The following is a 24,447-nucleotide window of genomic DNA, read 5'->3' on the forward strand; positions in this document are numbered from 1 at the left end:
CTCTAGGAGCTCAACTGCCTTGACGCTAATAATACAAATAAAACCTTAGATTGTGAGTAACTTGTTCTGTGAGTCTTTTGCAAGAGGAGCAAACATTTGGATCAAGTTTCGCCTGATAAACGAGTAACGTCTTTCAATATGAATAGTATGTGACACCCAACATCATATGATCACAACTGAGCCAATGATTCTCTCTCTCTCTCTCTCAATCTCTCCCTTTGGGATTGTGGGTGTCTCCCATGCTCAGATGCTTGGTCTCAGGCCTCAGTGACCATGGACAAATTGATGGATCTGCATCGTGAGCAACAGCTAAGGGTTATCCAGGAGATCTCATCTGAAGAGGGGGAGGAGGAAAAGACGGAGGAATCCCTCACTTCAAATGAGATCAAGGAGGTGTGTAAAATGCAGGAAACAGTGCAAAATTTTGTAGAAAAGCACCACGCAGAATAAGACTGTAGCCTTGAGAACGATGAACCTGTTTAAGGACAATGCAATGTCACATTTCCACAAGATCTTCCAAAGGAGGCCAAAGCAAGTGTCATTGGGCAGGTTCCTTGTTAAAGTTGCACAAAAAGAAAAAGATTTCAATGCGCCAATAGATAGCAGTGATTCTGTTAGTGAGAATGAAAGTCATTCTACACAATCCTCTTTCTTGTCTCCCTCACACCAGCCACGAAGTTTTTCAAAGGTAAGTGCAGGTTAATGTGTTTATTTTTCTTTATATTTTGCATTTTCCTTATTATTTTGTATTATGTTACAGTATTGTAACCACTTTTAGATAAATATTTTTGGGTTACGGAACAAACCATCTGAGTTTCCATTATTTCTTATGGGGGAATTCACTTGGATATACAAGTGCTTTGGATTACAAGCACGTTTCCAAAATGAACTGTGCTTGCAAACCAGGGTTTGACTGTACTTGGCTAAGGGTAAAAGGTAATCTTAGCTTAACATTATCGCAACCTCCAGGATCCTGTTAAGTCTCCCTTGGCATATAAACATTCCTTTGGAAACTTCCTTTATCTCTACCCCACCCCCCAATATATATATGTTAACGATCATCCAGGATATAGACTGCTGATTTACAGCTGAAGGGTCTCATGAGTAAGGTTTGATTAGACAGTAATAAATGACCTTTTCCTAACAGCAGCTAGCCCCTCAAGGTCCTGGAAACCTTGCTTCCAAATTCCTTAGAGACTTACGCTCCCCCAACCCCCTCCCAGTATGAAAGTATATAATCAGTCACCCCTCACAACCTTTCTGCTCCTGGGTCCTGTCCTTCTGCTTTAACAAAACCACCTATTTGCATTGAAGACGTCTCAAGCATTCTTTTTTTTATGTTTATTTATTTTGAGAGAGAGACAGAGACATAGAGAGAGCACACGCGCACATGCATGTGCGAGTTAGGGGGTGGAGAGAGGAGGAGAGAGAATCCCAAGCAGGCTCCCTGCTGACAGCACAGAGCCCTACTCAGGGCTCAGTCCCACAAACCGTGTAACCATGACCTGAGCCAAAATCAGGAGGTGGACACTTAACCGACTGAGCCACCCAGGTGCCCCTCAAGAATTTTTTCTTGACCACTTGCTCCAAACTCCAACATTCCACAGAAATGTTATGAAATTATGTGAAATTCCTTAAGGTTTAATAACATCTTGTGTAAGGTTACTAAAGTGTTATAGTTGCATTATAATGAACTCTCACATGAGATCTTTAACCATGTCCATGTTTGAGTCTTTTGTCATTTATAGTTATTGTTCTGATGCTCTTACAGAATGAATCTTCAAGGAGATTCAGAAAAAGGACCTTTGACAAATATAGGTTTTTGATATCTTAAAAATGATTTTATTGATGTTTATTTACTTTTGAGAGAGAGAGAGAGTGCCAGCAGGGGAGGGTCAGAGAGAGAGGGAGACACAGAATCTGAAGCAGGCTCCAGACTCTGAGCTGTCAGCACAGAGCCTGACGTGGCGCTCGAACCCACGAACCATGAGATCATGACCTGAGCCGTCGGACACTTAACTGACTGAGCCACCCGGGTGCCTCATAACTTTTTATGACTCTTATTTGAAACATTGCTGGTTCTCTAGCATGTGCTCTTTCAGATTTTCTCTTAAAATATCCATGGCTTACAGTAATATAAAATATTCTTTTGTGAACAAATTGAAGCATTTTTTCCTTCCTACCTAAACCCTCCAGAATTCAGAAACTCTGAATTTATAAATAGTAATTTATAAATAGTAAATAAATATTCTTTCCTCCATGGCAATTACAGTTATTTGCATAAATTCAGTAAGAATCTGTTCTTGTAACAGGACACATTGGAAACAATGGTTACAAAAGGTGGTATTTGAGAAAAACACGCATAGACAGCTTTCAGGAATTAAAGTTGACTTCATGGAGCCAATAAAGCCTTTGGAAATACTGGCCCGATACCTTGCTGACAGAACTCCCAGGAGGAACGGAGGTCACATTCTGGCAGGTGCAGGAAGCCTCAGGATATTTGGGGACCCCCTGAAGATGAGCACATCCAAATCTACAGGGCTTGCAGGCCAGTCTGAAGACACCGCTTTGGCTGGGCTCTGGCCTCAAGAGGCTATGAAAATTTCAATCTAAAAATTCCTGATAAAAATGTCCAGCAAAGCAAATTTTTAAAAAATCTTCTGTAATCACTATTCTTGCTGAGCTTACATAAATGATTAGGCCACATTTATTTTCTTTCATAGTTTATTGTCAAGTTGGTTTCCATATAACACCCAGTGCTCATCCCAACAAGTGCCCTCCTCCATGCCCATCACCCCCCATCCCCTCTCCCCCAGCCCCATCAGCCCTCAGTATTCAAGAGTCTCTCCTGGTTTGCCTCCCTCCCTCTTCCCAACTATTTTCCCCCTTCTCCTCCCCCATGGTCCTCCGTTAAGTTTCTCCTAATCCACCTATACGTGCAAACATATGGTATCTGTCCTTCTCTGCCTGACATATTTCGCTCAGCATAACACCCTTGAGTTCCATCCATGTTGCTACAAATGTAGGCCACATTTATTAAACCTGGATTGGTTATACCAACAAATTAGTCCTGATTTGGCTCTCTCTGGAAATAAGGGCGAATTTAGGGAGAAAAATTACGTTTCAATAATGCATCCTTTTGGATGTTCGATTCTTGTTTTGATTGTCTTTTTTTTTTTTTTTACTTTAATTTTGAGAGAGAGGGAGAGACAGAGCATGAGGGGGGGAGGAGCAGAGAGAGAGAGGGAGACACAGAATCCAAAGCAGGCTCCAGGCTCTGAGCTGCCAGCACAGAGCCTGGCATGGGGCTCAAACTCACGAACCGTGAGATCACGACCTGAGCCAAAGTCAGATGCTTAACTGACTGAGCCACCCAGATGCCCCTTGATTAATTGTCTTTAGGTGTTTGTTGTTTGCCTAAGCTAGACAACTTGAGGTAAACTTCAGAGAAATTGGCATAACAGACAATCCTCCAGTTTATTATTCTGTGGGGATAATACAAGGGACACCCCCCCCGCCCACGCCGGGCATATGATTATTGAAACAGCTGGACAATAGATAGACTCCCCAACAATTTTGTAACTCAGCAGTCACTTTGATCAATTCTCTGTGGCTAGGGAAATAAAATCACTCCCTAAAAGTCAAAGCATACCCCACTCCATGGGGTTAACTGTGAACTGATGGAGATAATAGATGGCCCCAGTCTCCTCGTGACTGGATTGGATGATGCACTTGGGGATGCCCAATTCCCAGGCAGGTCTTCTCCCGCTTGCTAGTGACTCCTCGTAATTAGGAGATTGTGCGGGCTAGACCTAAAACAAACAAGGCTTCTTAGTGGTTTTATCCCTTAGCCTTATATATCCTGGAAAGCACCTCTATAGATGTAAAATTACAAGTAGAGCCTTTAGCCACGCATACAGTGGCTAAACCAAACCCAATACGAAGTCACCCCAGTACCAGCACATAAAGGGATATTTCTACTACTAAAAAGAATGTTTCTTTCTGGCCTGCGGTAAATGTTACATGCAACTCACCAGAGAACTTTCTTTTATCCTCAAGCTATCAAAATTTTACCTGAATATGCCAACCCATAGATAGGCTCCCGACAACAAATTCCTCGAGTATGTAGTCCTTCCTATGGAAACACCCAGGAAAGATGACATCAAATATGGGACATATCTGTGGCTTACTCCCACAACAGGACAACTACATCAAAAGGCCCTTTTATGCTGGGAACAGAAAAACCATCCCCTTGGTTCATGGCCCAATAGTACTTGCCAGATGGGATGGATTGATCCTTCCAGAAGCCTGGGACCTTGCCATTATTTTACAGGCAACCGATTGGTTGCCGCTGTCTGGACAAGGTGACCAGATGTCAGATGGCTAGCAGCTGATGGGATACAATGGTTATGAGGGCCAAATTTGCGACCATGGTTTCCACCAGGCTGGATTGGAATATGTGATCTAGGGTATGCTTGGAGGCACAGCCATAACACTAAATCAGTCACAAGCCCGGCTAATCTTCCACATCTAAAACAATGATGGACACGATCCATGTTCCATTGGTATGACCATCTGACATCTATTTTTCTTCAATCGGTAGTTTTAGAAGAAGTCATGATGGCACACGGAGGCCCTTGATAAATACACAAGATGTCAAGTGACTTAAAATAGCATTTACTAAACACTAAAGTAACTTAAATGTGTAAAGCAGTTCTACAAAATAGAGTGGATTAGATGTCTTCACAGCAGCACAAGCTGTTATTGAAGTGGAATGTTGCATCTTCATTCCAGACCGTAACAAAAATACATCAGGATCACTTACAGATATGAATAACCAAATTGGTGCTCTGGAAGACCCTATGTTGTCACTTAATGATTGGTTAAATTCCAGGCTGGGAGGTGGAGCATGGTCCATGCTACAGGGTCTTTTTATCACACTTCTTATTCTCATTATAGGGTGAACCCTAGAGGCGCCTGGGTGGCTCTGTCGGTTAAGTATCCAACTCTTGGTTTTGGCTCAGGTCATGGTTACACGGTTTGGGGGAGTTCGAGCCCCCCATTGGGCTCTGATGCTAATGCCATGGAACCTGCTTGGGATTCTCTCTCTCTCTCTCTCTCTCTCTCTGCCCTTCCCCTGATCACACTGTCTCTGTCTCTCTCAAAAATAAATAAACTTAAAAAATATGAATCCTAATATGTTTTCTCTTTCGCTTTGTTCTCTCCTATTGCTGAGATACATGTGAGCAGTTCCTGATTCCTTGGCCCAGCTCACGGATGATCAAATCCACTCAAAAACAAATCCACCCTAATGTCCCTTCAGTGGCCTTCTGGAATAGTTACTTGTTGGGACAGATAGTGACCAATTTCAGTCCACAGGTAGGGACATCTCTACAACCCTGTCTGCTTGAAGAAGTTACAGATGATGAGCCCTTTGCCTTTCAACAACCTTAAAGATTTAAGGACCAAAAAATGGTTAAGGGGTGTGTGTGTGTGGGGGGGGGGAATGATGAAGGATAGAAGCAGAAAAATGTTCACTTTGAGCCCAGAAGGCTGACCTATAGCCTGCATAGTTTTGGTAATGGCTGAATGCATGCTGGTGGCTACATCCTTAAAGGATCTCACGACAGCCTGTAAATTTCACTGATAGTTAATATTGAACTGAATGATAAGCACCAGAGAAATCTTGCAAAAGTAGTCTTACTACTACTACTAGAAATTCAAAGAAGACATTTGTGATCTAATGTTCCCTGCACATTCTCGCCCCCTTAAGCACTAAGCATGCAACCACAGCATCCTACAGCAAAAGTGCCTCTCTTTCTGCCCACAGGTCCTGCCCCGGTGCTGTGACATCTCAAAAATTCTTTCTTGGGGCACCTGGTCGGTCTAGTCAGTAAAGCATGCAACCCAGGACTGTGAGTTCAAGCCCCACCGTGCTGGGCCTGGAGTCTACTAAAAAAAAAAAAAAAAATTTTTTTTTTAATTAAAAAAAAAAAGATTTCTTTCTTGACTGTCACCCTCAAAGATTCCCCCAACGTTTTTCTTCCCTGCGGCCAGAGCCAGCCCACTCGAATGCGTCTGAAAGCCTACTCCCCTTCCTTCTCCTGTCTCATCACTCACTAGGTTCACAAACAGCCCAGTGCTTGGACTGTTCTGGTGCACTAAGATTTCCTTCCCGACTGGTAATTAATCCTCTCTGGGATGCCTTCTCTCACACTTGCTGGCCCCTCAGGCCAATTTTTTTTCTTTTTCTGTAAAGATTTCCCTTAAACCCTGCCACCCCTGCCCAAAAAAGTGTGTCTCTTGTGCGTGACACACTTCTTCCACTTGGTGCTATGCTGTATAGCGACCGCCTCTCTGTATTTGCCATTATTTGTTTCCACGTTTGTTTGGTTCTCCTAGTAGACTGGGCTGTTTGATGGTAACAGTTGTGCTTTATATAGTTCTCATTGCCTGGCTCCTATTAGATGTTTAATGTCTGATGAGTGAAGGAAGGGATGAAGGAAGTGATGAAGCAGTGATGAAGGAAGGAACCCAGAAGCAACAATGAGAGGCGCCTGGGAGGCTCAGTTGGTGAAGTGTCCAACTTCAGCTCAGGTCATGATCTCGTGGCTCGTTCGTGAGTTTGAGCCCCGCGTCAGGCTATGTGAGGACAGCTCCGAGCCTGGAGCCTGCTTCAGATTCTATGTCTCCCTCTCTCTGCCCCTCCCTGCTCACACTCTGTGTTTCTCTCTCTCTCTCTCTCTCAAAAAGAAATACACACACACACACACACACACACACACACACATATATAATGAGAAGCAACAATGAGAAGAAAGGAAGGAAACTCCTGCGTCTGAGAAGAGGCACAGCAGCTACAGTGGCCCCCCAAACTGGCTCTGCTCCACAGGAAGAGGTTGGGGTCAGAGAAAGTCACACTCTAAAGCTGCCAGAGAAGAGAGGGAACTCCGGGTGGGGAAGAAAATTTGAAATGCCCTTTTAATCACAAGGATAAAGAATTAGATGAACCAGTCCTCAGAGAAATCCATCTCCCTTGCGGCGCTCACAAGGGGTAAAGAGGGGAGGTCTGTCCACATAACCACAGGCTCAGTCCCAGCCTCAGAAACGGTATGTCCCGTAAAGGTTGATCAAGCGATAGCCTATAGGAAGTGTCCCAGCGGTCACCACGGATTGCTCCTGCCACAAAATAGTTCACCAGCTTCCAGACTTTTGGTCCCTGCCTATTGGCCTGTCCACCACATTCAGAGTCAGGCAACAGAGGGAGAGACATGGGCCTCTAGAAGGCCACTGCTTACGTGCATATATTCCTTGAGGGTACTAGACCACCGGATGTCTAAAAACGTCAAATAGATTTGATTTCTACCATTAGCTCCTGCAGTTAATTAGCTAATTATCACCTTAGCGGGCGTGAGGGCTTATTTCAAAGGGGATGAGGCATAGGATAAGATTTCGTGATAGGAGACAATAGCACACAGGAGACATAGCCTTCAGGGCCTGTGAAGGGGAAGTGGGGCCACCAGATTAGGGACACCGCCTGGTGCTTCTCTGCACCTTCTCACTTAATCCTCCCAACATACGGTGAGGCAGACAGTTGACCTTTATTGAGTCTTTAGTCTATGCTCACTTTACTTGAATTCTCTCCTTTGGTCCTCACAACCCTAGTGAGTTTAAAGACCAGAAAGCCAAGACTTAGAAAAGTTAAATCTGCCCAAGGTCAAGCAGGTCCTAAGTGGTATAGCTGAGATTCGAACCCAAGTCTGTCTTCGTTCTCGACCACCGTCCGACACAGCCTCTTATTGTTGTCTGAGCCTCGGAGTAGTTCTGACTTGCTTGAGGCCACACAGCTAATCATGGCAGGCCTAGGGTTTCCATCTGGGCCTGTGTGCTTACCAACCGACACGTTTTACACTCTATAGCCACATAGGTAGGTGAGGATTGCAGGAGGCTTGAGTACGCCTCCCAGAGGGAGAGTCACAGGACACATTTCAAGTAGATCCTAACTTTCCCTTCCAGGAACTCAGCTGTATACGGTCTCAGGTGGTCCGCGAATCTACCTCTCACCGATCCTGAGCACTCCATAGGGAACTCAAAGGGAGCCAGAAGTCATTTGACACTGAACTTTATTTGTTCTGACCGTCTGATATACCGCCCACCCTGCTGGGAAGCAGGGACAGTGCCCTGGGCTAAAGGCAGGGAACATGCCAAACTAAACACAGGGGCCAGGCCTCGAGAACAGCCCTGGAACACAAGCTCTGCGGCTGCTGGTCAACTGCCCAGTCAGGTCTCCGCTCCTCCCAGCTCTAAATGGGTGCTGATTCTTCCAATGGCTGTCAGAGCTGCACCCTGGAGACCAATAACAGACTCTGGTATCCAAAGCCTTGATTACAAAGAAATACAAGTCACCCAGTAGTTGGTGAGAATCTAATTCTCTCGACTGGCCGTGACCACAAGAAAACGGTGGGGCGGCTCAGAGACGGGAATTGGGAGTTTGCAGTACCTAGCAGGCACGGGCTGGCAAACGGATCCCGCCAGGGAGGCCCTACAGGAATGACTGCAGTTGCCCCGGACGCATCTTCCTCGGAGCCGTTTGGGCCGCACGGCCAGCACTGAGCGAGCAAGGGCTTGCTCCCCAGCCGCCTCCTGCCACCCACTCGGGCTTTTTCGTCACTGCAGACCTGACTCCTTCAGACCCCACGGTGTGGCTGCATCCCAAAGCTGGTGAAAGGGATTCCCACCCCCGCCCCCCAGTCAAAAAGAAATCCTCTCCCTTCTCCCTAGTTTCTAGAAAGAAGGAGGCCCCAACGAGGGCTCAAGAGTATGTGAGGCACGAGAGAGGAGAAAACACGGCCTAGGGTGTCCAGCTCTCTCCACGGGCCATGACCGAGACCACGGGACTCCGCTTTGCTATTCCAGCACCGGCCACCTGGGGGCGCCCTGGCTCCAGAGAGTCAGGCGCCTGGCCCTGGCTTCGCTCCCCGCGAAGGCTGCGAGCTGGGAACCCTTGCCCAGCAGGCCCCGGGGCAGCTCCGCTTCCCGGGCACCTGAGGGCGGGCTAGCGCACCACGAGGTCTCGGGTTTCAGCGGAGGGCAGTCGCCCCGTCTAAAGGCTTCTCTGTTCCTTGGAATTGTACAGAATGTCTCTTGTGGCTTTTCCTCCTCCCTCCTTTTTTCCTGTTGACTCTCCCCATCCGGCTCTCTGAATCACCAGACTCCGCAGGAAAGCAGCAGATGTTGACTTTACTTTCTGAAGCCAACGTCAGCTCCCTCCTGCGGAGTGGGGGGGCGGGCGGGAAGGTGAGGGGCAGGCGAAGGGAGGATAGTGGACCCCATCTTTTCCAAACCTGCGGCAGGGGGTAGGGGGAACCTGAAAGGAGTCAGGAGCCCTGGGCAAGAAATTCTTGATTCCTAGGGCTAAGGAAAATGGGGCCCCAAACCAAGGTGTTGGCCCTGGAACCGGCCGGCGAGAAGGGAAGCGGGGTGGGGTTCTGGGGTTCGGGCCGGCCCTTCTGGTCTGAGGTAAGGCCTCATCTCTCGCCAGCAGCATCCTCATGACTCAAAAGTCAAGTCAGGCTGCAGGTCTGGGGAAGACAGTCTAGAGGCTTCTTCTTGTCCATCGGGGTCCGCGAACCTCAGGTCTTATGCAAGTCTTTTGGAGAAACTGCCAAGGAGGACTTTCCAGGGCTTTATTCCACAGTCATTGCTCCAGTTTCTCTTCTCTGTTTTCTTCCTCAGGGATTTTCTTCCGGGCAAAGAAGCCAAGCTGTAGAGGAAGAGATAAGCGCCATGGCCAAACGCCCCGCCGGACACCCTGCCAACAGACCTCCGACGTATCTGAGGTCTTCGCTTTTGTTTCGCTTCCAAAGATGAGCTTCTACTTTATTTTCTTTGGCTGAGCCTAATTCCACCAACGTTTGTGGAGTGGAGTGAGCGAGAGGCAGGACACGCACAGCCTGCTTGGCGGCCCGGCACAGAGCCAGTCTCCCTGCTCTACCCTAGGGGGCCCGCATCGTGCCCCGGACTTCCGGCTAACGCAGCGCGTACCTTCCAAAGGCAGAAGACGAGGAGAGCAAGCAAGAGCAGCCCCCCCAGGACGCTGCCAATGAGGATCCACAGGGAGATGAGGACAGGGCGCGTCTGAATCACCTCCAGCAGGCTCTATACGGGAAGGCGACTTGTTAGTACTCGTCCCCTTTCTCCCAGCTGGCCTCCCCCCACATTACAGCAAAGCCTCGGGATGGGAGAATACAAAGAAAGAAACGAGGGGCGCCTGGGTGGCTTAGTCGGTTAAGCGTCCGACTTTCGCTTAGGTCGTGATCTCGCGGTTCGTGGGTTCGAGCCCCGCGTCGGGCTCTGTGCTGACTGCCAGCTCAGAGCCTGGAGCCTGTTTCAGAGTCTGTATCTCCCTCTCTCTCTGACCCTCCCCTGCTCACGCTGTCTCTCTCTCTCTCCTAGAAATAAATAAAAACATTAAAAAAAAAAAACAACAAAGAAAGAAACGGAGGCAGGAATAAAGGCAGTGGGGCCCCAGCATCCTGATTGTATCACTTCTGACTCCCTGCTGCCTAATGAGGACGCTCTGGGTTCTGAAAAAGCACCCCAACTCTGTAGTCCCCACCCCGGCTCTTCCCACAGGCTCCTCCCACTCTTCCCACCCTTCTCAAACTCAGGCGCCAGTCCCACCTCACTCCAACGAGAGGCTTCAGGCAGCTGCAGGACGCTGCCCTCCTTAGCTCCCAGCTCGAACGTGCTGACCACCGTCAGGGACTTGAATTTGGCCTGTGGAACAAGTGGATGGGAAGACGCTAGAGCGGGCCACCATCAATCAGGTGGGAGCCCAATGGCAAAGAGGAGGCGGGTAGGCACAATTTCCAGTGCCTTCCAGACCAGAAGAAAAGGTTGGAGACCAATGGAGAAAGAGAGGAAGGGTACTAGATGGGAAGCCTCCGGCCCTTCATATACGGTGTTTGCTCTACCCAACATTATCTAACTCCCCTTTCTTTGGCTAACCCTCAGCCCTCCTTTAGTTGATGTTTACATGTCATCCCCCAACAGAATTAGCGAAGTGTTTCCTCCTAAACTCATCACCCTGGCTTAGGTCTTACTATTCTATTTACTTCTCTGTCTTTCACCCCTGGACTGTATATAGGATCCTTGAGGTCAAGAGCTGTGTCCTACACATTTAGGTGTCTCTAGTGCCTAGAGCCTCGCCCAGTGCTACGTACATACTGGTTTCTCAATAAATCTCTATTGAAAAAAATAAGTAAATGAATGAAAAAGGCTACCAAAGAGAGCTAAAGAGACCATCAGACTTAGAGAAGGGTGATGTCTCAGACATAACTTTCCTATAAAATATGCCTTGTGCTCTTTAAGTAGATAGCCCTTAGTACTAAAGACTGTTATAATTAAGTGCCATTTCCATGTGCAGGAACTTACACTGACTCCCAACTGCCTGTCGTATTAAGTTCAATTTCATCTCCCTAGCTTTCGAGAACTTTCATAACCTAGATTGCTTTCAGCTATATGATCTTGTCTTCCATTACCCGCCAGGACATATCAGGCATGTAATGTCAACTGTTTATTCACTCATTTAACAGAACTGTATTACATCACTATAGTGAGTTAGGCGTGGTAGTAAATGTTGGGCATCGTCTGTCTCCCCCAGTGCCTGCCTGTAGTAGGCACATGGCAGATTATTAATTGGCTGGATGTAGGTATCCTGTAAATGTTGATTATCGATATAGCATGAAGGGATGACCCACAGAGGAGAATAACGAGCCTTCATGAGTCCATCTCATTATTCATTTATTCTTTACAATGTCACGAAGTAGGTATTACCTTCCCCATTTTAGAGATAAAGGAAAAGAATCTGAGAGAGGTTAAATAACTTGCTTAAGGGCCTGGAACTTGAACCTGAGTCAATTCCAAAGCCTATGCTGCAGCTCCAGGTGGTAGCGGGAGAGGAAAGGGGAAGGAAAGATTTACCCTCCGGAAAAATTCGTTGTGGACCAGCCTCAGCAGTTCAACAGAGACCTCCGTCCCCTTGGCCAGCCGCCCAAGATGGCACCTCACCACCTGACACCGAGTGTTGCTCCCGTTCTTCCAGAAGAGAAAGGCGGATCAGGACCTTGGGGTGGGAAACTCCCCCACTCCCCATGCCAGGCTCTACCCACCCCCTGTCCCAACGCCCCAAACCCTACCACTCCCCGCTGCGTTCCCATTCCGGACACCTCCTTCACCTCCTTGGGGCTCATACCAGTCTGTTTATGTGCTGAAAGTCCTCTGGGTGCACAGGGGACCCTGGCGGCTCAGTCAGGTTCTGTACCGTGCAGCTTGCCTACAGGGAGATGCGACTTGAGCGACCCCCTGGACGGTGAGAGGCCGGCCACTCCGGGCTGGGCAGGGGCATACGACCCATGCTCTGTGGTTCGCCCCTGGGCAATCCCTTTCTTTCTCCCCAGAGAAGCCACATGTGTGAAAGAAAGGTCTCCCAGAGGGAGGGGTGCCGACAGCAGTGACCTAGCACGTAAGGAGCGGGTAGGCTCACCAGGTCAAGGTGGCAGGGTTTTCCATACACCCTTAGCCTAGACTCACGTTGTTAGTGATGACTTGAGACAATGACAGGAAGTAATTGCCCCCATGGGCCACAGCTGGAAGGAGGGCTGAGATGATGAGGCCACTGACCACATAGCAGCCAAGGTTCTGAACCTAAGAGGGGGGGTTGGAAGGGGGAAGAGGAGGGAGACAGAAGACCTTCCTCATCTGTTCTTTACCCCAGATGCCCCTGGGGATCTAAGAGAGACTCTTCCCTCCTTTGCCCAGGACTCCTCCCCCTCCCCTTGCTCATGCCAAGGCTCCTCCAGCTTCTCACCCTGAGGGTGGTTTTGAATTCAGGACCCACTGGGAGGGTCCCGTATGGGTGAACCTCATAGCGGTGCAGGGTGGACTCACTGAGTGGACACCAAGTCAGGAAGTGCACGGCCACAGCCATGACACAGTCACAGGGCACGCAGTCAGTGCACAGACACGGGTTCGGGGAAGGCAGGGCCAGCACACGGGTAAAGAAACGGGGGACACAAAGAAGACAGAAGCAGGATGTGGCATAGACTTGGCACCAACTGTGCGGTTACAGCTCATCCCCTTCACCCCAGCCCCGATCCCCAGGCCCGCGGCCAAGCCCTATACCCAGAAAAGTAAGATGCTTCAAAGGTTCAACTTGAGTGGGATTCAGGGCAAAAGGACGGGGCAGCCCCACAAGGGTTTGCATTTGGGGAAAACACTGCAACCCATGGGAGGAACCGGAGGGAACACAGAGCACGGGTCCGGGGTCAGGACAGGGGTCCTAGAGGGGAGCCGAGCCGTACCTGGAGAACAGGACGTGGGGCTCATACTGAATGTAGGCTGAGGTCTGGGCTGTGTTATCCTGAAGCGTCCCATTTCTCTCCAGGCTATTGCTGCAGGGTTAGGGGGAGAGGCTCACAGCGCAGCCCACTCTCAGGCACCCCTCCCACCCCAACGAGAGTAGAGGAGTCACTGCTGTTTCCACCAACCCCCTTTCCCCACAAGAGAGACCTGGGAGGAAGTCCCCTTATTCTCACCTGGTGGCAATCAGCCTCACAAGGACCTGGTTCAGAAGGGAAGAGCAGCTAAACTCGAACTCCAGCAGAAAGGTCACCTGGAGGCGGCCGGAGTGGGGTATTGGCATTTCCCTCTCCAAGGGGCCAGCGCAGAAGAACACAGGCCCTGGGTGCCTCCCTCCCTAAACTCCCAGGCCCAGGAGATTCTGGCTGCCTGGTCTCTCAGAGCCCCCTTTCCCAGCCTGGGCCCCTACTCACCTTGGCTCCGGTCTGAAGGACCGGGTGGCCCACACTGCAGAGCCGGGCATGAGGGGAAGGGGCTGTGCATTCCACCTTGACTGGGCTGTCCCCCTGCGAGCAGATGGGTGGGGTGGGGGCTAGAGCTGACGCCTCAGGAGCTCTCCTGCCCATGGCCGCTCAACATTGACACCTCAACACTGACACCGAGCCCTTCCCTAGCGCCTTTCCCAGCCCAGCCCAGCACCCCAATCTTCCTCCTCCTTCCCTGACTCCTCCCGAACCTCCCCCCCCACCCCCCCACCCCCAGCTACCTGAGGTGTGAAACTGGCCAGGTGGAGGTTTCTAGAGAAGCTCAGACTGAGGCTAGTGTTGTAGGCATTTTCCTTCCTGTTCTCCAGAGTTGCCGATACCAGCACTTTCTGCCGGCCTCCCCGAACCACGAAAGGCTCCTTCCTAGGAGTGGTGGATAAGGGAGAGAGCCCAGGAGTTGAGAAGCTGCTAAAAGCATCACTTCTGCTTTTCTGGGCAAGAAACGACCCTCCAGCTCCCTTCAAGTTCCTTCTGGTCTGTCTCAGGTCACCCTGATTTGGCCAGTTCGTGTCCATCCCACCTGGAGCCTCTGATGTCCATATGAGCACGAAGCACCAGGTCTGTGACACATTCATTGTCAGGGCCACAGTCCTTAGAGAAGGGGACCTAGAGGGGAGAGAAGGGGCTGAGGCCCAAGAGGAAGGCAAGCAGAAAAGAATGGAATTAGGGGAAAAGTGAAAAGAGGGGAATGGGCGCCCAGGTCAGATTCTGCCAGGAGATTGGGTCTCTGCCCTCCGCGTCTCTCCAATTCACTGAGAAGGGCAGTGTTGGGACCCAGGGGTGGGACCGGGCTTGGCACCGCTGACCAGCTTTCGTATAGAGGTGGGCGAGCCCTCATCCAGCACAGGCCCTGGCTTCGTGGAGTTGTCCAACGTGAAGGTCACTGTCAAGGCCAGTGGCCGGAGGTAATCTGAGGTATCCTAAGGAAAACCAGAGGCGAGGATCATTGGGGAGCCAAGGTTAGGGGTGCAGCCCAGGCCCCTGTAAGAATGTTATTACAGTGATCAATTCTCCAACACTTTCTATGCCTTGGGTGCTGTCCTCAAGGTCTATCAATACTATTACGTTTATCATTTTTTAAATTTTTTTAATGTTTTTATTTATTTCTGAGAGAGAGAGACAGTGTGAGCAGGGGAGAGTCAGAGAAAGAGGGAGGTACAGAATCTGAAACAGGCTCCAGGCTCTGAGCTGGCTGTCAGCACAGAGCCCAATGCCGGGACGGAACCCACAAACCATGAGATCATGACCTGAGCTGAAGTCAGACGCCCGACTGACTGAGCCACCCAGGCGCCGGGCATTTAATTCTAACACAGCTCCCATGATGCAGTTAGGGTTAGTATCTCCTCCGTTGGGGGAAGCAAGGGGCCTGAGGTGTGCGGGTGATGTGATCTGCCAGACCTCGCAAGCGGTGACGGGCAGAACAGGGCCTCAGCCCCAGGTCAGCCTCTCTTCCCTGGCTTCTTTGGCTCTGGCTGCCAGGCCCTGCCCAGTAGAAACCCGCCCTCCAATCAGCCTCCTCCTCAGCCTCCTCCTCGCTGGGCCTTGACGCAGAGCACTTCCTGCCCCTGCTCACCAGCACGTGGAACCGCAACTGCTCGCATGTGACATTGCCGACGCCCAGCCCGAGCTTCCGAGGGGCCAGCCTCTGGCCCGAGCCGTCAAACGCAGCACGTGCCCCCGCGGTCCACTCGTCCAGCGATGCCGTGAACCGCACGTCTGGATGGGGGTAAGGAGCACAGGTGGAGAGGGGCCCAGAGAGCGAGGCGGATGGGGTTCAGGGCTACCCGGACCGCTCCCGCCACTCACAGAACCGGCGATCCCAGCGGCCAGGGGTGCGAGACGTCACTCGGAAGCAAAGGGCGGCAGACAGGCAAGCGGCCTCCTGGCCTCGCCGGCTGCAGTCCCTCTGAACCACGCTGATGGCCGGGGGGGTCACCTCCAGGGAAGGGGCCAGGTGGACGATGGGCCGGGAGCTGGGATCAAGAGATTCCAGCAGTCAGAGGAAAGCCATTTGAAAAAGGCGATCCCCAGTGCTCGCCTCCCAGAGGTCAAAGGAAAGAATGAGGGGCTGGGTGTGTGTGGGGTCAGGCCCCCTGGAACCTTCAGGCAGGAAGAGAAGAGCTAGCGCTGAATAAGCACTTGCCCTGTGCCAGGCGCTGTGCTAAGATCTTACCGTGATTGTTGCATTCACCCTCCCACGCACCTATGGGGTAGGTACTGTCATTATTCCCATTTTAGAAACTAGGAAATGGAGGAACAGGGCAAGTTGGTGAAGAAATCCAAATCTAAGTCTGTGCTTCCCAAGCCTTTGCTTTTATTTTATTTTTTTTTCCTAGAGAGAGAGAGACAGAAAGAAAGAGGAGAGTGGAGAGGGAGAGACAGAATCCCAAGCAGTCTCCGAGCCCACTGCAGGAGCCCAACTCAGGGCTTGATCTCACGACCCGGGGCTCGATCTCAGGACTGTGAGCTCACGACCTGAGCTGAAATCGAAAGTTAGGTGCTTAACCGACTGAGCCACCCAGGCGCGCCCCCACCCCCCCCCCAAGCCTTTGCTTTTATCAGTTAAGCGATGCTGCCTCCTGCCTCCTGGGCGGGGACCACTCACCTGAGCAAAACGGCTGCCCCCTGGGCGCCCACGGCCACATCGACCAGGTCATCTCCGTCCAGATCCAGCCGGCCATCCACACTCCGGCCAAAGTAGCTGAGGGCCTGTGGCATGGAGATGGCAGCAATCCTCTGAGGGGGAGAGAGGGGAGATGAGCAGGAACTCTCATGCCTGGTGACTCGGGCTCCTCCCCCGCCCCCTGGCACACAATAAGGAATAAGGATAAGGAGGAATAAGAGAGACAGGCCTGTACTTAGGAGTCCCTAGGGCAGCACCCTGTCCCCTGCCCTACACCTCACCTTTAGGAACCCTGATAAAAAGGCACTTGTCCACTGTGGATCTCAGGCCAGGGAAACATCGACGACCAAGGAGCACACCCCCCTTCTCCTTCCTCCCATCCGCACCCCTGCTTTATCTGGAGGCTCCTGACCTGAGCGGGGCGGGGCCTGATTCCACTCCGGGTGCCATGATATAGGTACAGCGCCCCGTGGTGCCCATCCTCCAGGGGTGCCCCCACGGCCACGTCAGCAAAACCATCTTGGTTCAGATCGGGAAGGGCGCCCATGGCAAAGCCCAGCCGAGCGTCCTGGGGGGGTTCCGGCTGCAGCGTTCCCTGGAGAGTGAGCAAGGACTGCTGGTGGAGGGGAGGAGAGAGCAGATGCTGATCTGGCAGTGAACGGATGCGCCCTCCCTCCCTCTTCCCTCCACCCCATTCCCCGCCCTACCCAGACCCCAGCAAGTCTCACCTGGCTCACCACATACACGTAAACACGGCCCGTCTCCTTGTTCTGGGGGCCCAGGAACATGGGGGCGGCCACGAGCAAGACATCGGTGGTCCCATCCCCATCCGTATCCAGCGGACAGAGCTCACCGCCGAAGTAGGAGCCGATCTGGGGAGCGGTGGGGGGTGGGGACCCCAGCGAAAGCGGAAGGTGACTGCGGGCAAGGGAGAAGGAGCCACCAGCCTGGCCTGCCACTGTGGTCCCCATACCCCTGACAGAGCCCACCAAGCGGAATTCCTTCTGCAAAGACTTTTCAGGCTCCTCTCATGATCCCTCCCTTTCCTCCCCCACAGCCTGAAGGCCCCTCCGGACCCCAAGGGGTCCCACCCTCTCTTGGACACCTTACCTGCTCCCCATGGAGGCTCTGGGCAACCCTCACAGCCCCGTCTCTCTTAAGCTGGAAGGCAATGACTTTTCCTCTATGTCTAAACCGAGGAGCCCCCGAGAGAAAGAGGCGGCGTCCACCCCGCAAAAGCATGGAGGAAACGGAGTAACCTAGAAGTGGGCAGGGAATCGGATGAAAGGGAAAAAAGATGGGGTCAGAGTCGGAAGGTTCCCTAAAGGCACAGGAGGGGGTCCCAAGCAAGGTAGCAGATGGGTGAGAAACTGCTCTCATCCCTGCCACTGGGGACACAGTCCCTCCTCACCCTCTCCTTCCCTGTAGCCCTCTGCTACTTACCTAGGTAGGCTGCATGGTTCTGCAGGGCAGGGGGGAACTCATCCTCCAGGGCTGTCCGCGGGGGGAAGAGGCGGTGACCTCCTTCAAGCCACAGCACAGAGCCCCCCCAGTCATAGGCCCCCACCATTCCAAAGAGAATCCCATCCTGTGTGGCAGAAACAGACAGGGTCACTTGAAAAGACAACAGGAAGTAAAGAGTTAAAAGCTCCAGGAGCGAAAGGGTCACTAAGACTATGCTGGGGTCAGCTGGAAAGGCATGGGGGGGTCAGTATGGACACTGGACATCAGTTAAAGGGAGAATCTAGAAGAGCTCTGGGTTGAAGTTGCCTGGGTCTGAGGCTGGGAGGAGTCAGATGTTGAGAGGGGTCACACTCTGTCCAACCTTCAGCCGATGGGTAGAGAAACCAATCTGAGACATTTCCAGCCCAAAAGAGCTTTCATTTTCTCCATGGGACCCTGGAGCATGAGAAAATATCAAGGTGATATCAGGAAAGACATTTCTCTGATGTACTGGACGTACTCCAGAGCCCCACCTACACCCAGAACTCCCCCTACCCTGTCCCCTGCGCCTTCAGGGCAGTCATTACCCTCAAGGCCAAAAATCCGGTCTCCGAGTGCGTCCACGATGTCTGTCAGCGCAGCTTCGTCTGTGACGTTGAAGAAGAATCTCTCGTCCGGATCACTGGCGATAGTTCTGATTTCCCGCAGGAACGAGCTGGGGTCTCGCTGTCTCCGGAGGTAGTGGCCAAGGACCTGGGGTCAGGAGATCAAGGTGGGGTCGGTTAGCCGCGTGGAGGGAGGCATCAAAGCTGGTACAGAACACAGTGAAAGAAGGGAAATACGGCTGACCTTTGGGAAGCAGTTAGTGCCTATTTTCTTCAAGTTCCCCGACCTCGGTGTCACCACCCCCCCTCCATCCTTCCAGATGCAGAGATTCTCACCGCAATCCCATAGCGGGTCACTCTGCCAGCCTCACAGGCCTTCAGTGCGGCAGGAAGTTCCTCCCCGTCATGGGACTCTCCATCGGTGACAACCACCAGCAGCCTGGCAGCCTCGGGCCGGCCCCCACGGGACGGGCTGAATCCTTCTGTGCTGAGAGAGAAGAGAGTGAGGCGTGATCACGTGTATGCAGATACAGATACACACACGCGCGCGCCACTGTCAGCGGGTCACTGAGGCCAGGCACCTTGCTTTTTAGCCCATCTCCCTGATAGTGGAGACTGGAAACAGGAAGGGCTGAAATGTTTGAAATGTCACAGAGCATATCCTCAATGCAAGTAAGTGTACAATCCATTCGTTCATAGATTCGCTCGGCAAATGCTGCACCTGGGAGAGGACACGTATTCAGAGCGTGTAGAATAAAGGAGAGCGGTCAGAGCAAGGAAGTCTTCCCAGAGATGCGTTCTGAATCATGTTTGGCAAGTGGGCTAGGACATAAGTGGCAGAGGACCTGAGGACCACGATCAAAGCGGGAGGGCAGGGATAGAGAGAGTCCTGTCTACAGAGATAAACAAAATAAATCAGACACAGGGAAAGACGCAGACATCTGCCTGGAAGAGGGTGATGAGAAGGGTATGCAATGACAGCCAGCTGGGCCTTCCCCACCAGTGTGCACACAAAGAAAATCATGCCAGACATCTCGGGAGGGAGAGAGCGCACTCCAGACCCTCCCCTAACCTTTCTAGGCCCTCCCAGGCTCCCCTCCCCAGTGCCTCACCAGGCCACCAGGATGGCTTGGGCGGTCTTCGTTTCTCGTCCCTCTCGCCGACTCAGGTTCCTGGCCGCCCTCACCACTTCTTCCTTGGTTCGGAAGTCTCCCAGGGACCACTCGTGCACAGGGCTCTCCCCATACTGCACGAGCCCCACCTGAGAATAAAGCGTGCGCTCACATGGAGTGTGCGTGCTGGGGGAGAAGACGGCACGCGGGGGCAGGGAGACGGGTGTCTGGGTGCTAGGGAACAACTGCCTCCATTCACCTCCTCCCCCCGCCTCTCCCCCTCGGAGCCCATCCACACCGCCCTCTCTTACCTGGATCTGCTCTGGGTCAATAAACAGTCTCCCTACCAGTCTTCGGAGGAAAGTCTGAACTTCCGACCAGGGGTAGATACTGTTAGAGCCATCCAAGACGATGACCACATCCATGTACGTGGGGCAGCCTAGGAGGAAGGGTGTGCTGATGGGGAACAGAAGGGTAGGAGGAAACTGGGCATGCGGGCAACAAGAGGAGAGGTCACAGGAGGGCACATTCTATTCAAACACTTATTTGGCAGCTGGGAAGGTACAAGGAAGGTAGCACTGCGGCCCCGGGCAAATGTAGAAACGAATAAAAAAGGAGACAGGCATACATACAACTTACTAAAAGAAGAAGAAGATGTAGAAAAAAGGGGGAGGGGGAGGAGGAGAGGAAAGAGGGGGAGGGAGAGAAGAAGGGGGATTAGGTGCCAGGTAGAAGCAGAGCGCCCCACTATGCTGTAGGAGAACGAGAGGTCGGTTCTGATTGTGGGGAATCAAAGACATAAGCAGTAGAAAGATGTCTGAAAAGAGCATAAGGCATTTGCCTGGAGAACACCTTAAATAAAAGGACACGGAGGTACAAAAATAGATGACAAGCAGGGGCACGAGGGGGGAAATGCTCTGGGGCACGGGGCGTGGAGGGATACAGTGAGAGCTGAGGTTTCGAAGCCGGTTCGGGGGTCTAAGTCGGTTCACGGGTCTAAGAGTCCGACTTCTCTGCTGGGAAACGTGGCGTCTCGGCAGGCACGTTGCGTAACCACGAGGGAAGCCCTGCGGGGCCCCCTGTGCAGCCCCGTCCTTTCCCCTCCCGGCACCCTTTCCCCTCCCGGCGCTGGGCGTCCTCAGGCCCTTCTTCCGGCTCACGTTGTGCGGTGGGTGCCAGGCTTCCCTGCGGCCGGAATGAAGCATCTACGCGGGCACATATCCCCGAACTGAAGACAGAGGAGCCACAGGCACGAGACCAGAGCGGGGCGCAAGCCTGCGGGGAGTTGGGAGAACGGCACCCCCAGGCCTCTCAGCGCATGCCCCTACTTGAAGGATGCACCGGAATCGCGCCCTGGGACCCTCCTCCTTGCTTTCTAGGGTTCTAAACTTCTGGAGCCCTCCACACAGGCCAGGTCCCCGTACCATACTGCTCTCGTCTCTGCCCGATTCCTTCAGAGACACCTTCCCACCACCACCCTTTCCTCAGCTCACCATGAATCCCCCATCACTGTCTGTCTCCAGCAGAGTCATTCCCAGGTGCATGTTCATGGCAGGGCGAGAGGAATTTCCCAGTGGGTAGTCGCCTGGTTGGAAGGGGGTGGAAGAGAATGAGATCATGGGGTCCCACACGGGGTGCCGGAGCTCAGGGTGATTGGGAAAGAGGATGAAATCAGGTTCAAGTCAAAGGCAGGGGGTACGTGGGATGTGGGGATTAGGGTGAGGTGTAAGGGGCCAAGGCTACTAGTGTAACAGGCTAGAGGTTAGGAGTAGAGAGCAAGGCACCTTCTTACCCAAGTGGCCCTTGGCACACGGGGCACTGTGGGAGCCCCCTACAGGGCAGCGATAAACGTCCCCCCTTCTGTCACCTGAAGGCCCATCCCAGGGGGCACCCACCAGCATCCTGGGAGGAGGACACGAGTATAAGTATCGTATGAACATGGCCTTTGCGACGGGCCAGCGGGAGAATGCGTGGGGGTAGCAAGTCTTGAGCCCCAGCCACTTCTACCAGTGACCTTGCCATCTGCCTCCCCCCCCCCCCCCATAAGACTAGCACACTCCCAGTCCTGCAGCCCTCTGGCTTCTTCCTCACCAGCGACGTCCACTCCCGACGTGTTGCAAGACACTGTATCCGAATTCAGCCTCGGGTGGCCCTGGGAACAGGCGTGGGTGGTGCGCATCCAGGTTAAAGGGGGAGCTCAGACCTGGGGAGGGGGCAGGAAGCAGTCAGAGAGGTTAATGAATGCCCAGAGAGGCATACCAGAAAGAAGCGCAAAGGGAGTATTTTTATCTCAGCCCATCTCCCTGTTTCTTACTCAGAAGTTGTGCGGGCCTCTGTCAACATCATGTACTCAGAACTCCAAGCAAGGGCGCCTGGGGAGCTCCATCAGTTAAGCGTCTGACTTTGGCTCAGGTCATGATCTCATGGCTTGTGAGTTCGAGCCCCTGCATCAGGCTCTGTGCTGATGGCTCAGAGCCTGGAGCCTGCTTCAGATTCTGTGTCTCCCTCTGTCTCTGCCCTTACCCCGCTCACACTCTGACTCTCTCTCCCTCTCTCTCTCTCTCTCTCTCAAAAATAAACATTAAAAAAAAAAAAAAAAGAACTCCAAGCAAGGATGGTCTCCTTCCGGTATTTAGGTCCCCAGATGTCTGACCTGTGGCCCTCTGCCATGCTGGTGCACAGCTGTATTTCCATTCCCACCTCTGAAATCTCATTCACAGACATGTCTGGAAGGGTCAAGTTCCTCTTTTCCACATCATTCCTCCTACACATCCTCCCCGACAAGCTGTAAGCGTCAAAGACGGAGAGGGCCTTCCCAAAGCCCAGAACAACTGTTCCTTCCCGACTCTCCCCCGACCCGGGACCTCAGGGAGCACAAGGGGAGGCTAGGGAGTACTGCGTGGCAAGCTCACTCCTCTTTCTGTCTCTTTAGGACGCCCATGTCGTTGCCCCACTCTCTCTCTCTCTCCAGTGCCTGGTCCCTGCTTCATTCCAGCTCTGAAAACCTCAGTGGTAATTAACTGGGTGGGGCTACTCGACTGCCCACACATATGGTTTGCCTTCCGTCCTTACCAAGAGTCCCGTCACCCCGAAGTTTCCCACACCCCGCTTTTCTCACTCACCCACCCTCCCAACTGCCCCTGCCTGTCTTTCTTTCATTCCAGCCCACTCTAAGGACCCTCCCCTCACTCATACCCTGGCTGATCCTTCCCCGCCATCCCCCTCCCTATAAAATCAGAGCATTCTAGAATGGGGTGTCTGACTGGCTCAGTCGGTAGAGCATGCTACTCTTGATCTCAGGGTCATGAGTTCAAGCCTCATGCTGGGCTTAGAGTTTACTTAGAAATAAGATAAAATGAATTTAAAGAAATCGGAGGTGGTATTTTAGGAAACAAAGATTACAGGGCACTGGTGAGGGAAAATTCCAGGCCTAAGGTCCCTCCCACGGTTCTTCCTCATGTCTTGCTCTCTCCTTTCAAGCAGCCCCCTCAGGATACCCCCACCACCAATGGCCATGAACCGTTGCTCAAAACATGCTTCTTTTCAGAAAGGTGTTTTCTATGTGAGCTTTCTCCTGCATCCAGGAAACTGGCAGAGCTCTATGGCCAGCAACCGTAGCTCATTGGTTAGATAAACCAAGAGCTCTGACCACACAGCTACGCCTCAGGCTGCAGAGACCACCAACGGTAGAGGGAAGTTGGGGGGGAAGAGAAAAGGAATCGGACCAGCCACGTGGAAGGTCACATCACGCTTCTTTTTGATCCACGTACTCCCGCAGGGCTCAGGATGAAGATCTTAGGTAACTGGACACAAATCTGATGCAAGGCCCTTCCAGTCTCAATACCGAAGCCCCCCCCCCCCCGCCCACATACACATACACACACAAGATGCAGAATCAGTGTTAACCTCTCCCGCTTGACCCCGAAGAGATCAACCCTAAACGTCCCGATGCCAAACAGCCCATGCACCTTCCATTCGCCCCAGAAACCGAGAAGGTGACCTCCCTCACCTGTCAGGGTCATCACGGGCAAGAGCAGGTGAAGGATGGCCGGGAGTCCCATGCCTGGCTGTTCTCCGTGTGAGAAGTCCTCTGTGCCTCCGTCCCCCTCCGTTTCTGTTTTCTTTCCTTTCCCTCCCATCCTGCCCCCTCCCACTGGCAGCTAAAAATAAAATTGGAAGGGATGGGAGGAGTGCCGGTGGGGAACTCCGGGGAGCCCCAGACCACGGAAAGGACGGAGCAAACCTCAGCCCATTTCTCTGCCCTGGTGCTGCCCCCTGGAGGCGTCATGTCAATATGCAAAGAACACGGTTCTTGACTTTCCTACCCTTTCTCTTCCTTTCTTCCCGCATCCTTGTTGCCAGGAAGTAACACTTTCCTTGGGTTTGGAATAGACACTAGGCATGGGAGACAGAGCCTCGGTACTTCTTACCCTTATTTCTCTTACCCTGGGATACAGAAAACGAACGAACCGGTGATGGTGATATCGTTTCCCCTCGCCCCCCAGGGGAGCCCCACCGTGTGAACACAGCCAGCCCCCAAACCAAACCTTGCCAGCCTCACTGCACTTCGTCCTGTTCATGGCTCAGCCCACGTTGCCCTCAGGGCATTACAGCTCTTGGAGGGACCAGGAACCAGGAACTGGTAGGCAGTGTGCTTTGTGGGACCCACACAAGCACTTGCACATCAGACCCTGGTACTATGCCCTGCGCTGGGGCAGGTGTTCAGTGAAAGTCTGGGCGAGGATGCCAGCGGCCAA

General features: G+C 52.3%; 1 protein-coding gene across 1 annotated transcript; it reads right to left on the reverse strand.

The window, feature by feature from the left end:
• Positions 1–8,140: 8,140 nt before the first annotated feature.
• On the reverse strand, positions 8,141–23,766 carry ITGA10 (integrin subunit alpha 10). The gene is made up of 30 exons (XM_039217848.1): positions 23,700–23,766; positions 21,782–21,893; positions 21,483–21,592; positions 21,184–21,275; positions 20,851–20,965; positions 20,002–20,129; positions 19,691–19,839; positions 18,915–19,065; positions 18,561–18,726; positions 18,356–18,429; positions 17,974–18,118; positions 17,641–17,789; positions 17,259–17,402; positions 16,943–17,146; positions 16,513–16,643; positions 15,714–15,880; positions 15,481–15,623; positions 14,714–14,827; positions 14,428–14,513; positions 14,129–14,270; positions 13,836–13,928; positions 13,599–13,675; positions 13,365–13,454; positions 12,872–12,950; positions 12,595–12,708; positions 12,257–12,337; positions 11,986–12,099; positions 10,684–10,779; positions 10,045–10,158; positions 8,141–9,763 (listed from the first exon to the last, which is right to left on the reverse strand). Exons 1-30 carry the CDS (start codon positions 23,749–23,751, stop codon positions 9,698–9,700), a joined length of 3,498 nt encoding a protein of 1,165 aa, XP_039073779.1. The 5' UTR covers positions 23,752–23,766; the 3' UTR covers positions 8,141–9,697.
• Between the last annotated feature and the right edge of the window lie 681 nt (positions 23,767–24,447).

This window comes from Hyaena hyaena, unplaced genomic scaffold (assembly GCF_003009895.1).
Source record: "Hyaena hyaena isolate Hyena2069 unplaced genomic scaffold, ASM300989v1 scaffold_725, whole genome shotgun sequence".
NCBI classification, from domain to species: domain Eukaryota; kingdom Metazoa; phylum Chordata; class Mammalia; order Carnivora; family Hyaenidae; genus Hyaena; species Hyaena hyaena.